The 25,101-nt window shown below is 42.9% G+C and overlaps 1 protein-coding gene across 3 annotated transcripts in view; it reads right to left on the reverse strand.

The window, feature by feature from the left end:
* Positions 1-25,101, reverse strand: part of golga4 (golgin A4) — a 266,334-nt gene that overhangs the window by 115,600 nt on the left and 125,633 nt on the right. For all 3 annotated transcript variants that reach the window (XM_063054798.1, XM_063054789.1, XM_063054779.1), the window contains one exon: positions 8,979-9,157. In XM_063054798.1, the coding sequence (XP_062910868.1) occupies positions 8,979-9,157 (179 nt within the window). The remainder of the gene's footprint in view (positions 1-8,978; positions 9,158-25,101) is intronic.

The raw sequence follows: 25,101 nt of genomic DNA on the forward strand, positions 1-25,101 counted from the left end.
CTGAGGGTCCACTCTCGGTGCCAGAGACACAACCACTGCAACTTGTCCCTGGTAGGTCGTCCCCATCATCAGTATCCAAAATGACATACTTATTATTGGTGGGGATGGCCACAGAGGTGCTCTGCTCATTCTGTCTATTCCCTTCCCTCTCCTGACAGTCACCCGGCTACCTGTCTCCTGACTCTTAGGGGTGACTATCTCCCTGTAACTCCTGTCTATTTCTGCCTCTGCCTCCCGAATGATCCGAAGTTCATCCAGCTCCAGTTCCCTAACTGGGTTTGTAAGGAGCTGCAGCTGGATGCACCTTTTACAGGTGTAGTCATCAGGGATCATTCCTGGGATCATTCTTGTGAACCTCCTCTGGACTTACCCAATTCCAGCACATCTCCTCTTAGAAAAAGAGGCACAAAACAGCTCACAAATTCCAACTATGGTCTGGCCAATGCCTTATAAAGCCTCAGCATTACATACTACTTTTGTATTCTAGTCCTTTTGAAATGAATGTTATCATCACGTTTGCCTTCCTTATCACTGACTCAACCTGCAAGTTAACCTTCAGGGAATCCTGCACGAGGATTACCAAGCCCTCTGCACCTCTGATTTTTAAAATTTTCTCTCTATTTACAAAATACCCTAAGCCTCTATTCCTTCTGCCAAAGTGCATGACCATGCACTTCCCTACACTATATTCCATCTGCTATTCTGTTACCCATTCCCTCAATCTGTCTATGTCCTTCGTCGACTTCCTGCAGCCAAACAGCAAAGTTCCCTTTTATTCCCCGCTCTTTGCCTCTTGCCAGTCAGCCAATCTTCTACTTATGCAAGTACCTTTCCATGGCCTCTTATTGTTAAGCAGCCTCATGTGCGACACCTTATCAAAGACCTTCTGAAAATACAAATAAAGAACATTCACTTCATTTGTCCATCCACATTCACTTCATTTGTCCATATTTCCACATACAAGGGGTGATTGATAAGTTTGTGGCCTAAGGTAGAAGGAGTCAATTTTAGAAAACCTAGCACATTTATTTTTCAACATAGTCCCCTCCTACATTTACACACTTAGCCCAGCGGTCGTGGAGCATACGGATCTTGGACCTCTAGAAGGTGTCCACAGCAGGGGTGACTGATAAGTTTGTGGCCTAAGGCAGAAGGAGATGAGTTGTACATCTCTCATTACATGCAGTTCAACTCTTTTAGTGATTATGCAGGAAGTTTGAAGTTAATAACTCAATGGGGTGATTGATAAGTTCGTCGCCTAAGGTAGAAGGAGATAAGTTATGAAAAATAAATGTGCGAGGTTTTCTAAAATTGACTCCTTCTACCTTTGGCTACGAACTTATCTATCTTCCCTCGTAAAGTTCCAACAGATTTATCAGGGAAAATCTCCCCTTTAGAAAACACCGTTGGCCTATTTTATCATGTGCTTCCAAGTACCCTGAAAACTCATGCTTAACAATAGACTCCAATGTCTTTCCAACCACAGAAGTCAGGTTAACTGGCCTATGACTATGACTGTGTGGCTAAGTATAGCTCCAACACCATATTCAAATTTGCTGATGACATCACTGTTGTCATAATGGCAGCGTAGTTTGCGGGCTGCGGAGTGAGCCGGGAGCAGAGTGAAGACCTAAGGGCTTCAGCTCACCGGGCTTAGGCGGAAGCGGGCGAGGCGAGGAAGGTTTGACATTCATTTTCTGCTGTTATTTGAGGAGAGGGGCATTATGACTGTGAGGGCAGTTTGCTGTTCTCGGTGTTGGATGTGGGAGGCCCTGGAGTCTCCAAGCCTCCCGGACGTCTACATCTGCGCCAAGTGCATCGAAATGCAGCTCCTAAGGGACTGCGTTACGGAACTGGAGCTGCAGCTCAATGACCTTCGTCTGGTCAGGGAGAGTGAGGAGGTGATAGAGAGGAGTGGAAGGCAGGTGGTCACGCCGGGGCCACGGGAGGCAGACAAGTGGGTCACGGTTAGGAGGGGGAAGGGGAAAAGTCAGGTGATGGGGAGTACCCCGGTGGCTGTGCCCCTTAACAACAGGTACTCCTGTTTGAGTACTGTTGGGGGGGACAGCTTACCCGGGGGAAGCGACAGTGGCCGTGCCTCCGGCACAGAGTCTGGCCCTGTAGCTCAGAAGGGTAGGGCAAGAAAGAGGAGGGCAGTTGTGATAGGGGATTCGATAGTAAGGGGGTCAGATAGGCGATTCTGTGGACGCAGTCCAGAGACCCGGATGGTAGTTTGTCTCCCTGGTGCCAGGGTCCGGGATATTTCTGATCGTGTCCAAGATATCCTGAAGTGGGAGGGTGAGGAGCCAGAAGTCGTGGTACATATAGGTACCAATGACATAGGTAGGAAAAGGGATGAGGTCCTGAAAGGAGAATATAGGGAGCGAGGAAGGGAGTTGAGAAAAAGGACCGCAAAGGTAGTAATCTCGGGATTACTGCCTGTGCCACGTGACAGTGAGAGTAGGAATGCGATGAGGTGGAGGATAAATGCGTGGCTGAGGGATTGGAGCAGGGGGCAGGGATTCAAGTTTTTGGATCATTGGGACCTCTTTTGGCACAGGCGTGACCTGTACAAAAAGGATGGGTTACACTTGAATCCTAGGGGGACCAATATCCTGGCAGGGAGATTAGCGGGGGCTACTGAGGTGACTTTAAACTAGAATGGTTGGGGGGTGGGAATCAAATTAAAGAGGCTAGGCGTGAGGAGGTTAGTTCACAACAGGGGGATGGGAACCAGTGCAGAGAGACAGAGGGGTGTAAAGTGAGGGTAGAAGAAAAAAGTACAAAGGAGAAAAGTAAAAGTGGCAGGCCGACAAATCCAGAGCAAGCATTAAAAAGGGCCAATTTTCAACATAATTGTATAAGGGCTAAGAGAGTTGTAAAAGAGCGCCTGAAGGCTTTATGTGTCAATGCAAGGAGCATTCGTAATAAGGTGGATGAGTTGAAAGTGGAGATTGTTATTAATGATTATGATATAGTTGGGATCACAGAGACATGGCTCCAGGGTGACCAGGGATGGGAGCTCAACGTTCAGGGATATTCAATATTCAGGAGGGATAGACATGAAGGAAGGGGAGGTGGGGTGGCGTTGCTGGTTAAAGAAGAGATTAACGCAATAGAAAGGAAGGACATAAGCCAGGAAGATGTGGAATCGATATGGGTAGAGCTGCGTAATACTAAGGGGCAGAAGACGCTCGTGGGAGTTGTGTACAGGCCACCTAACAGTAGTAGTGAGGTCGGAGATGGTATTAAACAGGAAATTAGAAATGTGTGCAATAAAGGAACAGCAGTTATAATGGGTGACTTCAATCTACATGTAGACTGGGTGAACCAAATTGGTAAAGGTGCTGAGGAAGAGGATTTCTTGGAATGTATGCGGGATGGATTTTTGAACCAACATGTCGAGGAACCAACTAGAGAGCAGGCTATTCTGGACTGGGTTTTGAGCAATGAGGAAGGGTTAATTAGCGATCTTGTTGTGAGAGGCCCCTTGGGTAAGAGTGACCATAATATGGTGGAATTCTTCATTAAGATGGAGAGTGACATAGTTAATTCAGAAACAAAGGTTCTGAACTTAAAGAGGGGTAACTTTGAAGGTATGAGACGTGAATTAGCTAAGATAGACTGGCAAATGACACTTAAAGGATTGACGGTGGATATGCAATGGCAAGCATTTAAAGGTTGCATGGATGAACTACAACAATTGTTCATCCCAGTTTGGCAAAAGAATAAATCAAGGAAGGTAGTGCACCCGTGGCTGACAAGAGAAATTAGGGATAGTATCAATTCCAAAGAAGAAGCATACAAATTAGCCAGAAAAAGTGGCTCACCTGAGGACTGGGAGAAATTCAGTGTTCAGCAGAGGAGGACAAAGGGCTTAATTAGGAAGGGGAAAAAAGATTATGAGAGAAAACTGGCAGGGAACATAAAAACGGACTGTAAAAGCTTTTATAGATATGTAAAAAGGAAAAGACTGGTAAAGACAAATGTAGGTCCCCTGCAGACAGAAACAGGTGAATTGATTATGGGGAGCAAGGACGTGGCAGACCAATTGAATAATTACTTTGGTTCTGTCTTCACTAAGGAGGACATAAATAATCTTCCAGAAATAGTAAGGGACAGAGGGTCCAGTGAGATGGAGGAACTGAGCGAAATACATGTTAGTAGGGAAGTGGTGTTAGGTAAATTGAAGGGATTGAAGGCAGATAAATCCCCGATGGTCAGATGGTCTGCATCCTAGAGTGCTTAAGGAAGTAGCCCAAGAAATAGTGGATGCATTAGTGATAATTTTTCAAAACTCGTTAGATTCTGGACTAGTTCCTGAGGATTGGAGGGTGGCTAATGTAACCCCACTTTTTAAAAAAGGAGGGAGAGAGAAACCGGGGAATTATAGACCGGTTAGCCTAATGTCGGTGGTGGGGAAACTGCTGGAGTCAGTTATCAAGGATGTGATAACAGCACATTTGGAAAGCGGTGAAATGATCGGACAAAGTCAGCATGGATTTGTGAACGGAAAATCATGTCTGACGAATCTCATAGAATTTTTTGAGGATGTAACTAGTAGAGTGGATAGGGGAGAACCAGTGGATGTGGTATATTTGGATTTTCAAAAGGCTTTTGACAAGGTCCCACACAGGAGATTAGTGTGCAAACTTAAAGCACACGGTATTGGGGGTAAGGTATTGGTGTGGGTGGAGAATTGGTTAGCAGACAGGAAGCAAAGAGTGGGAATAAACGGGACCTTTTCAGAATGGCAGGCGGTGACTAGTGGGGTACCGCAAGGCTCAGTGCTGGGACCCCAGTTGTTTACAATATATATTAATGACTTGGATGAGGGAATTAAATGCAGCATCTCCAAGTTTGCAGATGACACGAAGCTGGGTGGCAGTGTTAGCTGTGAGGAGGATGCTAAGAGGATGCAGGGTGACTTGGATAGGTTGGGTGAGTGGGCAAATTCATGGCAGATGCAATTTAATGTGGATAAATGTGAAGTTATCCACTTTGGTGGCAAAAATAGGAAAACAGATTATTATCTGAATGGTGGCCGATTAGGAAAAGGGGAGGTGCAACGAGACCTGGGTGTCATTATACACCAGTCATTGAAAGTGGGCATGCAGGTACAGCAGGCAGTGAAAAAGGCGAATGGTATGCTGGCATTTATAGCGAGAGGATTCGAGTACAGGAGCAGGGAGGTACTACTGCAGTTGTACAAGGCCTTGGTGAGACCACACCTGGAGTATTGTGTGCAGTTTTGGTCCCCTAATCTGAGGAAAGACATCTTTGCCATAGAGGGAGTACAAAGAAGGTTCACCAGATTGATTCCTGGGTTGGCAGGACTTTCACATGAAGAAAGACTGGATGAACTGGGCTTGTACTCGTTGGAATTTAGAAGATTGAGGGGGGATCTGATTGAAACGTATAAGATCCTAAAGGGATTGGACAGGCTAGACGCAGGAAGATTGTTCCCGATGTTGGGGAAGTCCAGAACGAGGGGCCACAGTTTGAGGATAGAGGGGAAGCCTTTTAGGACCAAGATTAGGAACAACTTCTTCACACAGAGAGTGGTGAATCTGTGGAATTCTCTGCCACAGGAAGCTGTTGAGGCCAGTTCATTGGCTATATTTAAGAGGGAGTTAGATATGGTCCTTGTGGCTACGGGGGTCAGGGGGTATGGAGGGAAGGCTGGGGCAGGGTTCTGAGTTGGATGATCAGCCATGATCATAATAAATGGCGGTGCAGGCTCGAAGGGCCGAATGGCCTACTCCTGCACCTATTTTCTATGTTTCTATGTTTCTATAACAATAACCTCTCACGCAATGTCAGCAAGAACAAGGAACCGATTGTGGACTTCAGGAAAGGGAAATCAGCAATCCATGAGCCAGTCCTTGTCAGAGAACCAGAGGCTGACAGGGTCAGTAACTTTAAATTCCTGCATGTCATTATCTCAGAGGACCTCTCTTGGACCCAGCATATAAATGTACTTGCAAAGAAAGTACGACAGACCCTCCACTTCCTCAAACGTCTGTGGAGATTTGGCATGAGATCAAAAACCTTGACAAACTTCTATAGATGTGTAGTGGAATGTATATGACCGGCTGCATTACAGACTGGTATGGGAACATCAATGCCTTTGAACAGAAAACTCCTAAAAAAGGTAGTGGATTTAGACAGTGCATCACAGGTAAAGCTCTCCTTGCCATTGAGCATATCTGCATGAAACACTGTCAAAGGAAAGCAGCGTCCATCAAAGATCCTCCCAGGCCATACAGTTTTCTTGCTACTACCATCAGGTAGAAGGTACAAAAGCCCCAGGACTCACACCACCAGGTTCGAGAATAGTTTCTACCCCTCAACCATCAGGCTTTTAAACAAAAGGGGATAACTACATTCATCTATAGAGACGTTCCTACAACATATGATCTTACTTTAAGGACTCTATCTTGTTATTCCATGCTCTGTTCATTTATTGCTATTTATTTACATTTGTATGGTCTGTCTTCTCTTCTCCTGCTCTTTATTGATCCTGTTTACAATTACTGTTCTATAGATTTGCTGAGTATGCCTGCAGGAAAAAGAATCCCAGGGATGCACGTGGTGACATGTATGTACTCTGATAATAAATTGTACTTTGAACTTTCATTTCCTTTTTTTCTGCCTCCCTCCCTTTTAAAGAGTGGAGTGATATTCGCAATTTTCTAGTCTTCAGAAACTATTCCAGAATCTTGTGATTCTTGAAAGAACATTACTACTGCCTCCACAGTCTCTTCAGCTGCCTCTTGCAGAACTCTGGGGTATAAGTCACGATTGCCTCATCCTCCCTTTAGAATACTTCTTCCTCTTTGGGATGCACCTTTTTTGTACCCTCTGAATTTCTTCCAGAAACACCAACCATTGCTGTCATCTCTGCTAGTAACCCCTTCCAATCAACTTTGGCCAGCCCCTCTCTCAAGCCTTTAATTGCCTTTACTCTAATACTGATCCAATTTTAGTTTTCCCTTCTCAAACTGCAGGGTAAGTTCTATCATATTATGATCACTGCCTAAGGTTTCCTTTATCTTAAGCATCCTAATTAAATCTGGGTCATTACATAACATCCAATACAGAACTGCCGTCCCCTTGTGGGCTTGACCATACGCTGCTCTAAAAAGCCATCTCATAGACAATTTACAAATTCCTTCTCTTGGGAGCCAAATCCAACCGTTATCCACCATTATTGCAATATTGCCCTTTTCACATATGTTTTCTTATTGTAATTTGTAGCCAAAATCCTGGCTACTGTTCAAAGGCCTGTATATAACACCCATCAGGGTCTTTTTACCCTTACACTTTCTTAATCCTATCCACAAGAATTCTACATCTTCCATTCCTATGTCACCTCTTTCCAAGGATTTGATATAATCTTTTACCAATATAATCTACCCCTCTGCCTACTTGCCTGTACTTTCAATACAACGCATATCCTTGAATGTTAAGCTCCCAATTACGATTTTCTTTCAACCATGACTCTGAAATAGCCAAGACATTATACCTGCCAATCTCTAAAGGCCGATTTATACTTGTGCGTACTAGCTTACACCGTAGCCTACGCAAGTGGGCAACACTGTTGTGAGCATTTATACTGTGTGTTGGTGTGTCTGCATCGCTCTGCAATTCACCGCCAAAACGCTAGTTGGCGGTGGGGTTTCTATGCCACTGTGTTGAGTTTCTTTGTGTTGAAACTCAACATGAAGAAACTCAAACTTCAAACAATGGCGACTGAAACTGAAGGTGGGTGAATTTTCTGTGTTTGTCCGGCTACTGAGAGACATGGACGAGGAAATGCATTTCAAATATTTTTGGATGTCGGCGGGTAGATTTGACGATTTGGTTCATCAACTCCAACCATTTATTTTGCATCAGCGTAAGCACAGTATGCTCAGAGACTGGCAATCACCATTCGAGTTTTAGCTTCAGGTGGAAGTCAACAGGCTGTAGCAGCTAGCTACAAACTGGCGTCAAGCACAGGGTCCTCCATAATTTCAGAGGTCTGTAAAGCTTTATGGAAGCATTGCAGCCCTTCAGTCGCCCAATGGGAAGCTATTGCAGCGTAGGAGGAAATGCGATGCTACCAAGTGGACCAATCACAGTTGTTTTGGTCTGCATCGCCGCAATGCGCAGTTACATTTTGGGAGAGGTGCGCGTTAGGCTACGGCGTAGGGTACGCGACTATGCCGTACCTACGGCATACATTTGACGCACAAGTATAAATCAGCCTTAACTGCGCCACTAGATCACCTACCTTATTCTGTTAACTGTGTATTCAAATGTAACACCTTCAGTCCTGTACTTAATCACCCTTTTTGATTCTCCCCCCCATTATATTGCAACTCAACCCACTGACTGCAAATTTGCCCTATCAATAGCCTGTCCTTCCTCACATATCACTACACACTGCATCTAGTTGTACACCAAATGCCTGATCTTCAGCCCTATCACTCCAATTCTCATTACCATGCCAAATTAGATTAAAACCTCCCCATCAGCTCCAGCAAACCTGCCTACAAAGAAATCAGTGCTCCTTGGGTTCAGGTATAACCCATCCCTTTTGTCTCCATGTACATGTCATAAATAAATCTTAATCACTATTAAATAAGTGTGCTGCATTGGGATTCACCAAGAAGGCCATGGATGATGGTGATATCAGTATGGGGTAAGTTAATATTTTTGGAACTATTGATGTCAAGGAGGTGGCATTTTGGATAAGGGGGTGCTCAATCTGTATCTATTTCTTACTGCAATTTATAGTTTTTTTAAAATTGTGTATTGCACTGGTTAAATCTGATTCTGTGATCCTGGTAAAACCTCTACATCCTTTCTGAACGCTCCAAATCCTTCTAGTAATGAGGCCACCAGAATTGGACACAGTATTCTAAATGTGTACTTAGTTTTAAGTTTCATTATATCAACAGTTTGCAAGAAAAAAAAATCAGTTTTCTTACTTTCATTATATTTACAGCTTCCTGCTTAACTCGTCTAAGTTCCTGTTGCAAGTTCTTCCGTTCTTCTTCACCTGCTTCTTCTACAGCTGATATACGCTTTTCCATTTCTTCCTTCAGCCTTCTATATTTGTCTTCTGATTTCTGAGCTGCAGCTAGTGCTTTTTCAAGCTCTTCAAATGCTGGTGAAAGAAAGAAAAAATTTCTAATAAATGTCTGAATTTCAGGCAGATTTTTTTTTAACAAAAGAAATTCTAAAGCATTAAAATGAATAGCCTAGTAAAATTCAGCCATAAGTTTCTCTTATCTCCAAATTGATTAACAGTAAAGCATCAGGCTGTGGCAGTAATCATTACAATTAAAGTATGAACCAGATGTCATTCACTATCAAAAGCTGAAATTACTCAAAGTGTAGTTGGCCAGATGATGCCTTGCAGTATGGTATTAGGAAAACAAACTGAGGGAAAGAGGGCAGAGAAATATTTATGCTAATGTTGCATTGCTTCATCAATGGGAGTTTGATTTACAAATGGTGTTCCCAATCTTTGGAAAAGAAAATATAAATTTACAATTCTGAACAGATTTTTTCTTTGAAAGATGAAGTAAAAACTAAGATTAAGATTTATTTTTATTGCATGGGATTGATTCAAACTTGGGACACCTGATCTTATTCAACCAACTTAATAAAAACTATCTGAAACCAAAATTGTTCTTGGAATTTAGGAAGGGAATAATTAAAAGTTATGTGACTAATTCTGCATAAAAATAAATAAAATCGTTGAACCTGGCCTTTTAATTTCAAAACACACATGGCACCGTTACTGCTTGCGCAAGGTGGACTGCATCTACTTAATACCCAATAAGTCACTTTATCTACAATTTCTGAAGGGTTTAAACTGTGACATTGCTTTTTCCACAACATACAGCAGATACACATTTGCTCTGCTTCTGTATGAATCACATTTATATTTTAAAATATGCCTAGCTATATTTAATTGATAAAGTAATGGATATAATTGAAATGTGCTATCAATTACTTTGCTTTTCATTCTGTAATAACATTAGCTAAATTTACAGTTCCTCAAATTAAAAGCTCAGTTAATTTGTTTAGCTCATTTTTCACTGTAAAACAGTGGGAAAATGGTGAAAAAGCTTAATTTTTTTAAAAATATTACAAAAGAACCCATCTCCATCTAAAGCACCAGAATACCAACACCCAGTGCACAGCCAAGATGTTTGCAGCTATTTCAACTATAACGCCACCTGTCAGGACTCCATTCAAATCCTCCAATTCCATTGTCTGTCATATCTATCTACTGACAAGACTATCTATTCATGTGCTCTAAGTGTATTGGTTCTTTCTTAATACCTAATTAACTTGTATTGAGCTCAAAAGCTTTGTCAACCACACGTCATCCACTTGGTTCTTTTTACTTTTGACCATGTCTACTCTCTGTAAGGATAGAGATCCCCTGGTCCTCATCTTCAACAGATTATCCTTTGCTATTTCCATAACTATGAATTAGATTCCACTACCAGACACATCCAATCCATCCCTTCCCTTTCAGCCCCTTCACCTCTACTGCCCTTCTCACAACTTCCCAGAGCAACACTGGATATATACAAATTTATCTGATTACTCCCATCATTTAGGAACTCAAACAGTCCTTTCCTGTGAAGTCATGGCCTTCCATATCACACGGTCTCCAATACATTGGAGAGGTCAAATGAAAATCAGATGACAGCTTTGTGAAGTAATTAGAATCAGGTTTATTAACACTGACACGCAAAGATAAAAATTCCTATAAGCTACTTCAAAATAGATTGTCCAAAAAATGAATCATGAGGTAGTGTTCAAGGGATCATGAACCATACAAAAATCTAAAATGTTGGGCATGGGTCTTCAGGCTCCTGTACCTACCCTCCAACGGCAGTAACAAGAAGAGGACATGCTCCAGATAGTGAGGGTTCTTAAAGATCAACGCTGCCTTTTTGAGGCACCACTTCTTGAAGTTGTCTTCAATGGAGAGGAAGGTTTTATCTGTCAATGGAGTGGATTAAGTCTGCAACCCTGTGCAGCCCCTTGTGATCCTGCACAATAAAGCCTCCATACCACAGAGTGATGCAACCAGTCAGAATACTCCCCACCGTACATCTCAAGAAACTTGCTGACCCCACATCAAGGATAGGTGCATGTCCACAATCCATTCCCTGGTCTTGCTAACAATAAGTGTAAAATTGTTATTGTTATAGTACTTCAACCAGGTGCTCTATCTCACTCCTGGATGCCTCCTCGTTGCCATTTGAGAATCTGCCAAAAGCAGTGGCATCATCAGCAAATTTATAGATACTATTTGAGCTCACCCTAACCAGTCATGAGTGTAGAAAGAACAGAGCAGTGGTTAAGCATGCATCCTTGAGGCGCACTTGTGTTAATTATCAGCAAGATGTTACTACTGGCCATACTGGAGGTGGTCTCCTAATAAGGAAGTAGAGGATCCAATTGCAGAGGGAGGTACAAAGGTACCGGTTTTGATGGTGTTGAATATGAAGCCGTAATTAATAAATGCCAGCCTGAGATACACTTTTTGCTGATTTGGCATTAAGCACAGATTCTTGTTCAATCAAGAGTTAATCCTAGCCAGGATCAACACTTCAGAAAGCACTTCATTGTAGTAGATGTGAGTGTACCAGGTGATAGTCATTGAGGTAGCTCACTCTGTTTTTCTTGGACACACTATGATTGATGACCCTTTGAAGCAGGTGAGAAACTCTTACTGTTGCAGTTAAGAGTTTGAAGATGTCAGAGTCATAGAACACTACAGCAGAGAAACAGGTCCTTCAACCCATCTAGTCTGCTCCTAGCCCCATAGACCTGCACTCAGGCCATCGCTCCCTATACCTTTCCCATCTATGTACTTATCCAAATTTCTCTTAAATGTCGAAATTGAACCTGCATCCACCACTTGCAATGGCAGCTTGTTCCACTCTCTCACTACTGTCTGACTTAAGAAATTTTATTTTTTTATTTAAAGATAGATCGTGGAATGGGCCCTTCTCGCTCAATGAGCCACACTGCCCAGCAATCCACCTATTTAACCCTGGCCTAATTGCAAGACGATTTATAAAGACCAATTAACCTACCAACCAGTACATCTTTGGAATGTGGGAAGGAAATGAAGCACCTGGAGGAAATGTGCACTTAAGGTGAGAGTGTACAAAGTCCTTACAGACAGCTTCAGAATTGAATTCTGATCGCTGAAGCTCCAAGATGTAATAACGATGCACGAGCCACTACGCCACCCCATAGTCCCCTTAAACATTTCACATTTCACCCTTAATCAGTGACCTCTAGTTCTAGTCTCACCCAATCTGCTTGCACTTACCCATCATAAAATTACCCTCCCCTAATTTTGTACATCTCTCTCAAATCTCCCCTCATTCTTCTACGCCCCAGGGAAAAAAGTCCTAACCTATTCAACTTTTCTCTATAACTACTGGAGCACACAATATTCCAAATTAGGACTCACTAATGTCTTATAACTTCAACAAAACATCTCAACTGCTGTACTCTGTACTTGATTTATGAGGGCCAATATGCCAAAACTCTCTTTAACACCACTTCCAAGGAATTATGGATCTGTATCTACCATACTCCTCAATGTCCCACCATTCACTGTACAAGTGCTACCCTGGCTTGTCCTCCCAAAGTGCAATACCTCACACGAAACATGCATAAAATACCATCTGCCATTTTCTGCCCATTTTTCCAGCTGGTCCACTATGACCCAAACTTAGTGTCAGGGATATCCTTTAGTACTCCACCCAGCTGGTCAGCAAAGGTTTTCAGTTTCCTGCCAGGTATACTGCTGGAGCCTGATACCTTGCAGGGGTTCATCCTCTTAAAGGATGTCAAACATCAACCCCCAAGGCAGAAATCACATGGTCATTTGATGCTGTGAGGATTCAAACAGACATAACATTACTTTTCTTTTCAAAGCATACACAAAATGCATTGAGTGAAGCATCACTGCCATTTATGCTGTTAAGATTTTACCTTTAAAATGGCATGCAAACTGTGTCTCTAACTTAAGATGGAATTGCACTTTCACTCTCAGAGGCCTTCTGTAGGTCCCAGCTGGATTCTTGTTTGGTTCTGTTTTGCCAGTCTTGATTGCCACAGAACTAACTTTCGGCAGACTATCTTCTGGTTCAAAGGCTTCTAGTTTGAGTGCATTCAGCTGGTATGTTCTTGAAGGTGCACATTCATCTCAGCAGGTCTTGATGAAGTCAATAACTGCCGGGGGCATATTTACTCTGATACAAAGAAGGATTCCTGAATATGGTCCAGTCCACCAATTCATAACAGTTCCATAAACACTCTTCTGCCTCCCTTGACCATACCTTGACGGTCTTCACCACTAATGCTGCAGTCCTCAGTCTCTACCTACAGTCAGGTTATCAGACTAGCCAAAATGCAGTCATGGGATAGCATGGTAAGTGTTTTTGATGGTGGCTTAACACTGACTGAGTGTATTGGTTCCTGTGGTTCTAGAGGTGACACGTTGGTGTAGTTTGTCAGACCTCATGCTTGCCTGCTTGAAGACCCCACAATGATCAGGAAGGCATCTGTGTCTGTTGATCCTCCAATGCCAGCTTAACACCTGCCAGAGGTGGGATTTACATACTACCAGGACGACTGAGAACTCCTCGGCAGAAAGAACGAATGTCACTTGACCACCAGATGTTCCAGGTTAAAGGAACAGAACTGAGATAGAGCTAACACATTTGTGCATTATTGAGTTAATCATGAAGCAAATGCCACCACCTTTGCCTTTACCTGATATCATTACTGTGATCCATGTAGTGGATGGTGAAGCCCTTGGATGAGAACACTGCATCCAGAGTGCTAGGGATGAACCATGTCTCTGTGAGTTACACAGCAATTCCTGATATCTCTTTTGTATTGCAGTCTTGTTCTGAGACCTTCAGTGTTATTTTTCAAAGACTGTATTTTATTGGTGTTGGGGGTGCTTTTGTAGCCATCCAGACTCAAAGACAAACTCAGCTTTTTAAGATAATGTACTTATTTACAATTTCTTCTGGAACTAGCTTATTCCACTGTAAGGTTCCCTCCCCACAAAATTTCCTGATTTGGTGAAAACTTCCAGTATTATACTTTTGGTTTTAGATTTTTGCAACATCTCTGATGTACATTTCCCAGCTTCAACATGCCCCTCTCTCTCTCTGTGCAAATGGCCACATTAGTACGAAACCGTTAATGGGATCACTTTAGCAATGATCACAGATATTCCTTTTGTCTCATCTACCCCTCCCCTACCCCCTGTGGCACTTGAAACTAATTTTTTCTCACTTTTTCAGTTACCTGACAGAATCTTTTTCACAAATGCTGCTTAATCGGCTGTGCTTATCCAGCACTTTCTCTCTTTATTTCAGTAACAATTTTGAGACAACAATGTCTACTAAGTGATGTTAGTATTAAACACAGAATTTAAATTAAGTCACTGAACATAAGTAATTAAAAATCTCTATTTACAAATACAAATGTGTTCTTTGAACGCTTTCACAAAAACAAACTGCTATGATCATTTCTGAATTCTATTTAGGCTACATACAGGAAACCCTGAGTCAGGAGCAACTCTGCCACGAATCTACATTTTGAGATAAGGGAAAATTCAGGTCTAAAACCAGCTGAAAATTCAATTATTTTGAATCAATTACTTGTAAAGTCAGGCTATAGAATGTGACAATAGGGATTAAATCAGAGGAAATCTCCTCGTCTCCAATTATCTCAGAAATAAAGGGAAATCAAATTATTAAATGATAGCAGTATTACATTTTTCTAAGGGAGGACTGACAGAGAATCACAATAATAAGGTGGAGTCAACAGGATTCTCTAGGACATATGTTGAAAATCTGTTTACGTTGTGAACAGGATAGGCAAGTAAGAACTAATGATGCAGTCTAACAGGATTTTTTGAATACTGTTGGCATGGAGGGCCTTTCAGAGAGCAGTAGCAAACAGGTGTGGCATGATGACAAACTCCAAAGCATAGCAGCAGAGAGTGGAGACAAGGAGACCTGCAGTAATAGCCAACTTGCTAACTGGGGGACACTCAGCAAATCCTATGGTCTAAACCAAGAATCCAGGATGGCATGTTGCCTGCCAACTACCAGAGCAAAGATGTCTCATTGTGGGTGTATAACCTGCTCAAAAGGGAGGATGAACACATAGACAGAGGCTATACACATTGGTTCCAATGACATTGAGAAAAAAGGAAGAGGTCCTAAGGAGTGAATATAATGATCTAGAGGGAAGATTTAAAAACGGGACCTCAAGAAGTTTTAATCTCTATTATTTTAATTTATTTAGAAATAGAGTGGAATAGGCCCTTCCAGCCCATCGAGCCTCACTGCCTAGCAACTCCCAACAACTCCAATTCAACCCTAACCCAATCATATTTACAGTGCAAACTGGTACACCTGGTACATCTTTGGATTGCAAGAAGAAACCAGAGAAAAGCCACGCATTCCACAAAGAGGACGCAGAGAGATTCTTTACAGAGGACGCTGAGATTGAAATCCAACACACCAAAATGTAATCATGTTGCGCTAACCTCTACTCTTTTACTGCCACGTACAAGTAAGGGTAGGAATTGGAGGGTAGGACGGAAATATGGCAGATGTATGTATGTCTAAGGAGCTGGAGCAGGACAGAGGGATTCAGGTTTTTGGACAGTTGGAATCTCTTCTTTGAAAATTACCTCTACAAGGCCAGGTTGTACCTAAACTGGAGAGGGACTAATATCCGGGCAGGGAGATTTGCCAGTGTTATTTAGGAGGGTTTCATCTGACCTAGCAAAGCGTGGGACCTAAAGATTAACATGGCAGATGAGAAAATTGAGACAAATATATAAGTTCAAACAAACAATTTAGTAGGTAGCAACAGGTATGAGCAGAACAAATGAGGAAAATATCATAGGCCAAATTTAATTTCTTTTCTAATGCAAAAAGCCTAATAGGAAAGCAGATGCATACAGGTTAGGTACATAGGACTGGGATATCATGATGATTAAAAGAACGTGGTTGAGGGATGTGCTTCTTATTCCTAAAGGCATTGGTAGACATGGGAGTTAAGATGTGTGAAAGAGTTGTGTCTCTGATTAGGGAGAACATACGAGTAGGATATTCCTATGTAAACATCCAGTAAGAAATGTCGAGGTGATTATTTTAATTGGTTTGTATTATAGGCCCCGAGACTCTATGAATTAGGGGAGCAGATATACAGGAAGATTTCAGATAGCAGTAAAAATAGGGTTGCAAATAGATGTCATCTTAACTTCCCTATTGTTAACTGCGACTGCCATAGTGCTAAAAATTTGGATGGGGCAGAATTGATTAAGCATGTCCAGGAAAGTTTCCTCAAGTAATATTCAGGTGCCTCTATGAAAGTGGGTACAGCACTTTTTGCAAATGAGGTGGGCAAGTGATTGAAGCATCAGTGGGGGAGGAGTTTGGGATCAATGATCATAATTCTATTCTGAATTAGAAAACAGAAAATAGTTAGGGAATAGGATATGAATTATCCATAAGCTGAATCCCTTAATTGGAGGTAGGCAACTTTTGATGGCATTAAGACAGGAAATGGCAAAGGTTGATTGGGAGAGGCTGTTTGCAGGTTAAGGGATATCTGGCAAGTGGGGTGATTTTAAATGCCTAGAGCTCACGGCTAGCATGTTCCTGTTGGCAGGACAAGAGAACCTTGGTTAACAAAGGAAATTGAGGCTCCCATCAGGAAAAAAAGGCAAACGTCAGATATAAGCAATAAAATCAAGCAAAAATCTTTGAGGGATACAGAGCAGTAAAGATAAAGAGGAAGAACATACAAACTCCTTACAGACAGTGGTGGGAATCGAACCACAATTGCTGAGGAATGGCGCTGCAAAGTGATTGCGCTAAACTACCAGGATATGTTACCGTGCTGCCCCATCATACTGTGCAGAACAGCAACAGACATTTTGGCCCACGAAGTAATTAAACTAGTAACTAATCACCTCTACCTACACAAGGATCATATCCCTCCATTCTCTGTATACTCATGTGCCTAACAGCCTCTTGAACATCTCTATTTGTCTCCACCTGCAGCACGTTCCAATCACCTAACACTAAAAACTCACATCTCCTTTGAATCTATCCAGTTCGCCTTGAATGCATACCCTCTGGTATTAGACATTTTCACTTTTGAGAAAAAGACACTGGCTGTCTACTCTATCTTGACCTCTCAATCCTGTAAATTTCCATCAGGTCTCCGCTCAGCTTCCACCACTCCAGAGAAAACAACCCAAGTTGTCCAACCTCCCCTTAAGGCACATGCCCTCTAATCTACGCAACACCCTGGAAAACCTTTTCTGCACCTTCACCAAAGCCTCCAATCCTTCCTATAATGGGACAAATCAGAACTGAAAGTATTACGTTAGATGCAGCCTACCCAGGGTTTTCAAAAGCTTCAACGCAACTTACTGACTCTTGAATTCAATGATTTAACTAATAATGGTGAGCATGCCATAAGCCTTATTTACTCTTATCAACTTGTGCAGCCATTTCCACGGAGCTAAGGACTTGACCCCCAGATCCCGCTGTACATCAATGCTATTAGATAGGTGGCAGGTAGTGTTGAGAAAGCAGAGAGTCTGCAGAAGGACTTAAACAGGTTGGGAGAATGAGCAAAGAAGTGGCAGATGGAATATAGTGTAGGGAAGTGTATGGTCATGCGCTGTGGTAGAAGGAATAAGGGAGTAGACTGTTTTCTAAACAGAGAAAATTCAAAAATCAGAGGTGCAAAGGGACTCGGCAGCCCTTGTGCAGGATTCTCTAAAGGTTAACTTGTAGGCTGAGTCGGTGGTAAGAAAGGCAAATGCAATGTTAGCATTCATTTCAAGAGGGCTATAATATAAAAGCAAGGGTGCAATGACAATGGTCAGACAGAACATGGTAAGAAAAGATGTGCTAGGTTGGAGAGGATCCAGAAGAGGCTCAAGACAATGATTCAGTAGTTTAGAAGAATGGGGGGGGGGGCGTGCAGGGTCGGGGAGAATCTCATTGAAACCTAACAAATATTGAAGGCGTAGATAACGTGGATATGAACAGGATGTTTCCTATCTTGGAAGAGTCTAGGACCAAATGGCACAGACTCAGAATAGAAGAAGAGATGAGGAGAAATTAGCCAGAGGGTGGTGAATCCATGGAACTTATTGCCACAGACAGCTGCGAAGGCCAGGTTATTGGGTATATTTATAGCACAGGTTAATAGGTTCTTTTTTAGTCAGAGCGTCAAAGGTTACAGGGAGATGGCAGGAGCATGGGGTTGAGAGGGATAATAAATCAACCATGGTGGGATGGTGGAGCAGACTCAATGAGCCAAATAGCCTAATTCTGCTAGTATGTCTTATGGCTATAAACAGCCTTGACATTAATTCACATAGTGATGCTACAATCTGGAACAAGAAGCAGAACACTGGAAAAACTCAGTGGGACAAGCAGGATTTGTGTGAACGAACTGTGCAACACTTACAGAAGTGCTTAAGTGTGCCAAGTATCTAATAACGTTGACCATTTCAGCTGCATTATATGCCCACAATCAGTGCACGATTGCATGTCAAATTGGAGATAGCAATTGCAATATAGAAGTGACAATTGCAAGCTGGATTCTCAGTGATATTTTCTCTGAAAAGCCAGTAAGAATAACAATTATCAGTTAACAATTTCACAAAGCATTTCAAATGTAATTTCCATCTAAATACATTTAGTTTTTGTTAGAAATCACTCCACATGAATCTGAGCTATTTGCTCATCAAAATATTTGGCTCTTGCACCTACTAAAGACGATTTAAGATGATCTGCAAGGCCAAACCATGACACAGCTTGCAAAAGCCTTATCAGCAGCCACTTTCTTTACAGTTAAAAACAGCCCATCAGTATATGCAACAAGTAAACACTGATCTTCTACAAATACAGCTAAGTCTGTGCAAAGTTGAAACTATGGATCTCAGGCAATTAAGCTGCATCACATTCAGGTTTAACTGTTCTTACCATCACCTTCACAAACAAATGTTTAGATTTTTAGAAATAATGCACCAACACAATATGCAGTCATGTGCATTTTAATAGATTGCTATTTTAGATTAGAAAAACAGTCTTTGTTGTTGTATCAATAGGTAAATTCAGAGACAGCAAACCATAAATTATCAAATTAACTACTATCACTCATTACAATTAACATTTTAAAAAGCTAGCTGATTTTCAACAACCAAATAAAGGCCTTCAGTATGATAACTTGTTTTTTTATCTTTTTCAGGGTAACATAAGATATAAAATATAAGACCATAAGACATAGGAGCAGAATTAGGCCATTTGGTCCATTGAGTCTGCTCTACTATTTCATCATGGCAGATCCATTTCCCTCACAGCCTCATTCTCTTTCCTTCTCCCCATACCCCTTCATGCCTTCACTAATCAAGAATCTATCAGCCTCTGCCTTAAATATACCCACTGACTTTGCCTCCGCAGCCACTGTGTCAATGAATTCCAGATCCACCACTCTCTGGCTAAAGAAATTACTCATCTTCGTTCTAAATGGACATCGCTCCATTCTGAGGCTGTGTCCTCTGGTCTTAGACTCTCCCTTCATAGGAAACATCCTCCTTTCAGTATCAAATAGGTTTCAGTAAGATTCCCTCCCTCCCAACTTTCTGAACTCCATCGAGTACAGGCTCAGAAATATCAAAGGCTCCTTTTATTCCTGGAACACACATCAAAGTTGCTGGTGAACGCAGCAGGCCAGGCAGCATCTCTAGGAAGAGGTACAGTCGATGTTTTGGGCCAAGACCCTTCGTCAGGACTAACTGAAAGAAGAGCTAGAAAGAGATTTGAAAGTGGGAGGGGGAGGGGGAGATCCAAAATGACAGAAGACAGGAGGGGGAGGGATGGAGCTAGGAGCTGGACAGTTGATTGGCAAAAGGGATATGAGAGGAACATGGGACAGGAGACCAAGGGAGAAAGAAAAGGGGTGGGGGGGGAACCCAGAGGATGGGCAAGGGGTATAGTGAGAGGGACGGGGGGGGAGAGGGGAGAGGGGAGAGGGGAGAGGGGAGAGGGGAGAGGGGAGAGGGGAGAGGGGAGAGGGGAGAGGGGAGAGGGGAGAGGGGAGAGGGGAGAGGGGAGAGGGGAGAGGGGAGAGGGGAGAGGGGAGAGGGGAGAGGGGAGAGGGGAGAGGGGAGAGAGGAGAGAGGAGAGAGGAGAGAGAGGGAGAGAGGGAGAGAGAGAATGAATGAGTGTGTGTATATAATAACGGATGGGGTACGAGGGCGAGGTGGGGCATTAGCGGAAGTTTGAGAAGTCAATGTTCATGCCATCAGGTTGGAGGATACCCAGATGGAATACAAGGTGTTGTTCCTCCAAGCAGAGTGTGGCTTCATCTTTACAGTAGAGGAGGCCGTGGATAGACATATCAGAAAATGTGTGGCCACTGGGAGATCTTGCTTTCTCTGGCGGACAGAGCGTAGGTGTTCAGCAAAATGATCTCCCAGTCTGTGTCGGGTCTCGCCAATATATAGAAGGCCACATTGGGAGCACCGGACGCAGTACATCACCCCAGCCGACTCACAGGTGAAGTGTCACCTCACCTGGAAGGACTGTCTGGGGCCCTGAATGGTGGTAAGGGAGGAAGTGTAAGGGCATGTGCAGCACTTGTTCCGCTTACACGGATAAGTGCCAGGAGGGAGATCGGTGGGGAGGGATGGGGGGGAAGAATGGACAAGGGAGTCACATAGGGAGCGATCCCTGCGGAAAGCGGGGGCGGGGGGAGAGAAAGAAAAGATGTGCTTAGTGGTGGGATCCCGTTGGAGGTGGTGGAAGTTACGGAGAATTAGATGTTGGACCCGGAGGCTGGTGGGGTGGTACCTGAGGACAAGGGGAACCCTATTCCTGGTGGGGTGGCAGGAGGATAGAGTGAGAGCAGACGTGCGTGAAATGGGGGAGATGCGTTTGAGAACAGAGTTGGTGGTGGAGGAAGGGAAGCCCCTTTCTTTAAAAAAGGAGGACATCTCCCTCATCCTGGAATGAAAAGCTTCATCCTGAGAGCACATGCGGCAGAGACGGACAAATTGCAAGAAGGGGACGGCATTTTTGCAAGAGACAGGGTAAGAAGAGGAATAGTCCAGACAGCTGTGAGAGTCAGTAGGCTTATAGTAGACATCAGTAGATAAGCTGTCTCCAGAGACAGAAAGATCTAGAAAGGGGAGGGAGGTGTCGGAAATGGACCAGGTAAACTTGAGGGCAGGGTGAAAGTTGGAGGCAAAGTTAATGAAGTCAACGAGCTCAGCATGCGTGCAGGAAGCAGTGCCAATGCAGTTGTCGATGTAGCAAAGGAAAAGTGGGGGACAGATACCAGAATAGGTTTGGAACATAGATTGTTCCACAAAGCCACAAAAAGGCAGGCACAGCTAGGACCCATACGGGTGCCCATAGCTACACCTTTAGTTTGGAGGAAGTGGGAGGAGCCAAAGGAGAAATTATTAAGAGTGAGGACCAATTCCGCTAGACGGAGCAGAGTGGTGGTAGAGGGGAACTGGTTAGGTCTGGAATCCAAAAAGAAGCAGAGAGCTTTGAGACCTTCCTGATGGGGGATGGAAGTATATAGGGACTTGACATCCATTGTGAAAATAAAGCGGTGGGGGCCAGGGAACTTAAAATCATCGAAAAGTTTAAGAGTGTGAGAAGTGTCACGAACATAGGTAGGAAGGGATTGAACAAGGGGGGATAAAACCGTGTTGAGGTATGCAGAAATGAGTTCGGTGGGGCAGGAGCAAGCTGAGACAATAGGTCTGCCAGGACAGGCAGGTTTGTGGATGTTGGGTAGGAGGTAGAAACGGGAAGTGCAGGGTGTGGGAACTATAAGGTTGGTATAGCAGTGGATGGGAGATCCCCCGAGCTGATAAAGTTGGTGATGGTATGGGAGACAATGGCCTGGTGCTCCTTAGTGGGGTCATGATCGAGGGGCAAATAAGAGGAAGTATCCGCGAGTTGCCGCTGTGCTTCGGCAAGGTAGAGGTCAGTACGCCAGACTACAACAGCATCCCCCTTATCGGCAGGTTTTATAGTAAGGTTAGGATTAGTGCAGAGGGAGTAGAGAGCAGAGCGTTCGGAAGGAGTAAGGTTGGAATGGGAACAAGGTGCAGTGAAGTCGAGACGGTTGATGTCCCGTCAGCAGTTAGCAATAAAGAGATCCACAGCAGGGTATCCATGAAGAGGAGGAGGGTTGAAGATGGGAGGAGGGGTCATCGGTGGGGGTGGAAGAGTCCTTGCCAAAGAAGTAGGCTCAGAGACGGAGACGGCGGAAGAAAAGTTCCTCCCACTTTCAAATCTCTTACTAGCTCTTCTTTCAGTTAGTCCTGACAAAGGGTCTCGGCCCGAAACATCGACTGTACCTCGTCCTAGAGATGCTGCCTGGCCTGCTGCGTTCACCAGCAACTTTGATGTGTGTTGTTTTTATTCCTGGGATCGTTCTTGTAAACTTCCTTTGGACCCTCGCCGGTTGCAGCACATCTTTCTTGAGATATGTAGCCCAAAATTGCTCACAATATTCTAAATGCAGTCTGACCAACACCTCAAACCTTCCTCAAAGGGATACATTCTTGTATTCATATTCTAGTCTTCTTGAAATGAATACCAGCATTAAATTTTCTTTTATTATCAACTCAACCTGCAAGTCAACCTTAAGGAAATCCTGAACTCAAGAACTTCCAAGTCCCTTTGAGCCTCCAATTTCTGAATTCTCTCCGTTTAGAAACCAGTCTATGCCTTTATTCTTCCTACCCATTCTTCTACATTATCTTGTTTGAGCTCAACCATAATATTCTTACATTGTTTTTCATGCTTTTGAATTAATGCTAACCAGAGCATTCCCATCACAAACAAGAGAAAATCTGCAGTCACTAGAAATCCAAGCAACACAACCAAATGCTGGAGGAACTGAGAAAGCCAGGCAGCATCTATGGAAAAGAGTACAGTCGACGTTTTGAGCTGAGACTCTTCGGCAGGACTCTTTTCCATAGATGCTGCCTGGCCTGCTCAGTTCCTCCAGCATTTTGTATGTTGCTCAGAACACTCTCACCTGTCCCATTCTCCCATTTATTGCCATGTTACACATTCCCTGCCCATGCCCATCAACTCAGAAAAATACAAGGTGATGCATTTTGGGAAGTTAAACAAGGACAAGACATACTCTGAATAGCAAGGGTCTGGGTAATATTGTTGAACAGAGGGATCAATGGGTACAAGTACATAGTACCCTGAATGTGGTGTCACAGGTATACATGGTGAAACAGGCAAATGGAGAGATTGTTTTCATCAGTCTGGATATCGATTACAGGAGTTGAGATCTCATTTCACAGCTGTGCAAGATATGTCCGATCGCAACTGGAGAAGTGTGTGTAGTTCTGACTGTCAAGCTACAGGAAAGATGTGATTAAGCACAAGAGGATGCAGAAAAGATTCACAAAGATGTCACTGGGACTGGAGGGGTTGAGCTAAAGGGAACTGGTGGCACTGTAGTGTAGTGGTTAGCACAATGCTTTATAGTATAGGAGACTCAGGTTCAATTGCTGCTGCTAACTGTAAGTATGCAAGTTCTCCCCGTGACCGCGTGGGTTTTCCTCCCTCAGTCCAAAGACCTATCAGTTGGTAGGTTAACTGGTCATTGTAAATTGGCCGATGATTAGGCTAGGGTTAAATTGGGGGATTGCTGACTGGCATAGCCTGAAGGGCCAGAAGGATTTACTTTGTGCTGTATCTCAATAAAATAAACCAAACTTGGATACGATTAGAGATCCCACAACCTGCCTGAGTTGTAGGGGCCTGTACAGATGGACATATGAACATTCCATTTCCATTTATTGAATCGAGCTCTCAGCTTAATATAAACATTCTGAAGACCGTGACTGAAATAAGCAAGCTCAAACATCAGATCAACACAATTTTTCAACTTTTTTATTGGAATATGAAGATTTGCCACCTCTTCCCCCAAATAGAGCTGGTTAATTTTGGTATGCCAAACAAATGGTCCATGAAATATGTGCGTACTTGAAAGTAAACATACAAATTTGAAAACAATTCTGCTAATGTTAAGAGAGCAATTTATACAGTGAAAACCATGAGCAGATTGCCTGAGAAACATAAAGTTTACTTGCTGGGCTAAATGCAAGCATTATGGATTGTAAAAAAAAAAGAGCCCTTACCCCAGTCCTGTTCATACAAGGCTTGGGAAAGGCACCATGATTCACTTATTGGCATGCATGGGTATACAGAAATAAAATACTGTTTAAGATTTCTGCTTGAAAGCCAAAACTTAAAAGTAATCATCTAACAGCATCTCTTTCTTTACACAATAGTTGCTTATTAAACCTGTTTCTTCAATATTTACTTCATTTACCATTCCTTACCATATTAAATAAAACTAAATGCAAAACACCAGAAATTTAAACAAATACTAACAAGAGTTAGATTACAAAGCAAAATATATGTAAAACTTGCATACAACACATGAAAAGATAAATGATGAAAAGACAAAGCTAATTGAACATTGCAACCATATAGTGGTTACAATATGTTAATGAAATAAAATTCACAATTTGATTTTTTTTTAAACAAAATCTTTGCACCTTGGGCATTAGCAGGCAGTTCTGCCAATCTTCACTTAATGACTTTTAGCTTGATGCGAGTATTGGACAGTGAATCAGTGAATCAATGCCAGATTAATAGGGTAGATGTTTGCATTGGAATTTGGACATTTTAAGCAAGTATAATGCTCAGCAATACAGTAAAATTTCAATAATCTACAATCCAATGATTCAGAAACTGTAATGGCTCTACCTCTTGCTTACCAGATGATAATTACTGTGCTCTCTTTTTACTCAGGGGTACTTTGGTTCCCACATTCCCTTTCCACTCACCAAGACCCCAGATCCTGTGCCCCCTTTCCATTCACCCAGACTCTGATTCCCATGCTTCCTTTCCACTTGCTGAAGCCCCAGCTCCCATGTTTTTTTAA

Source organism: Mobula hypostoma, chromosome 1 (assembly GCF_963921235.1).
Source record: "Mobula hypostoma chromosome 1, sMobHyp1.1, whole genome shotgun sequence".
NCBI lineage: Eukaryota > Metazoa > Chordata > Chondrichthyes > Myliobatiformes > Myliobatidae > Mobula > Mobula hypostoma.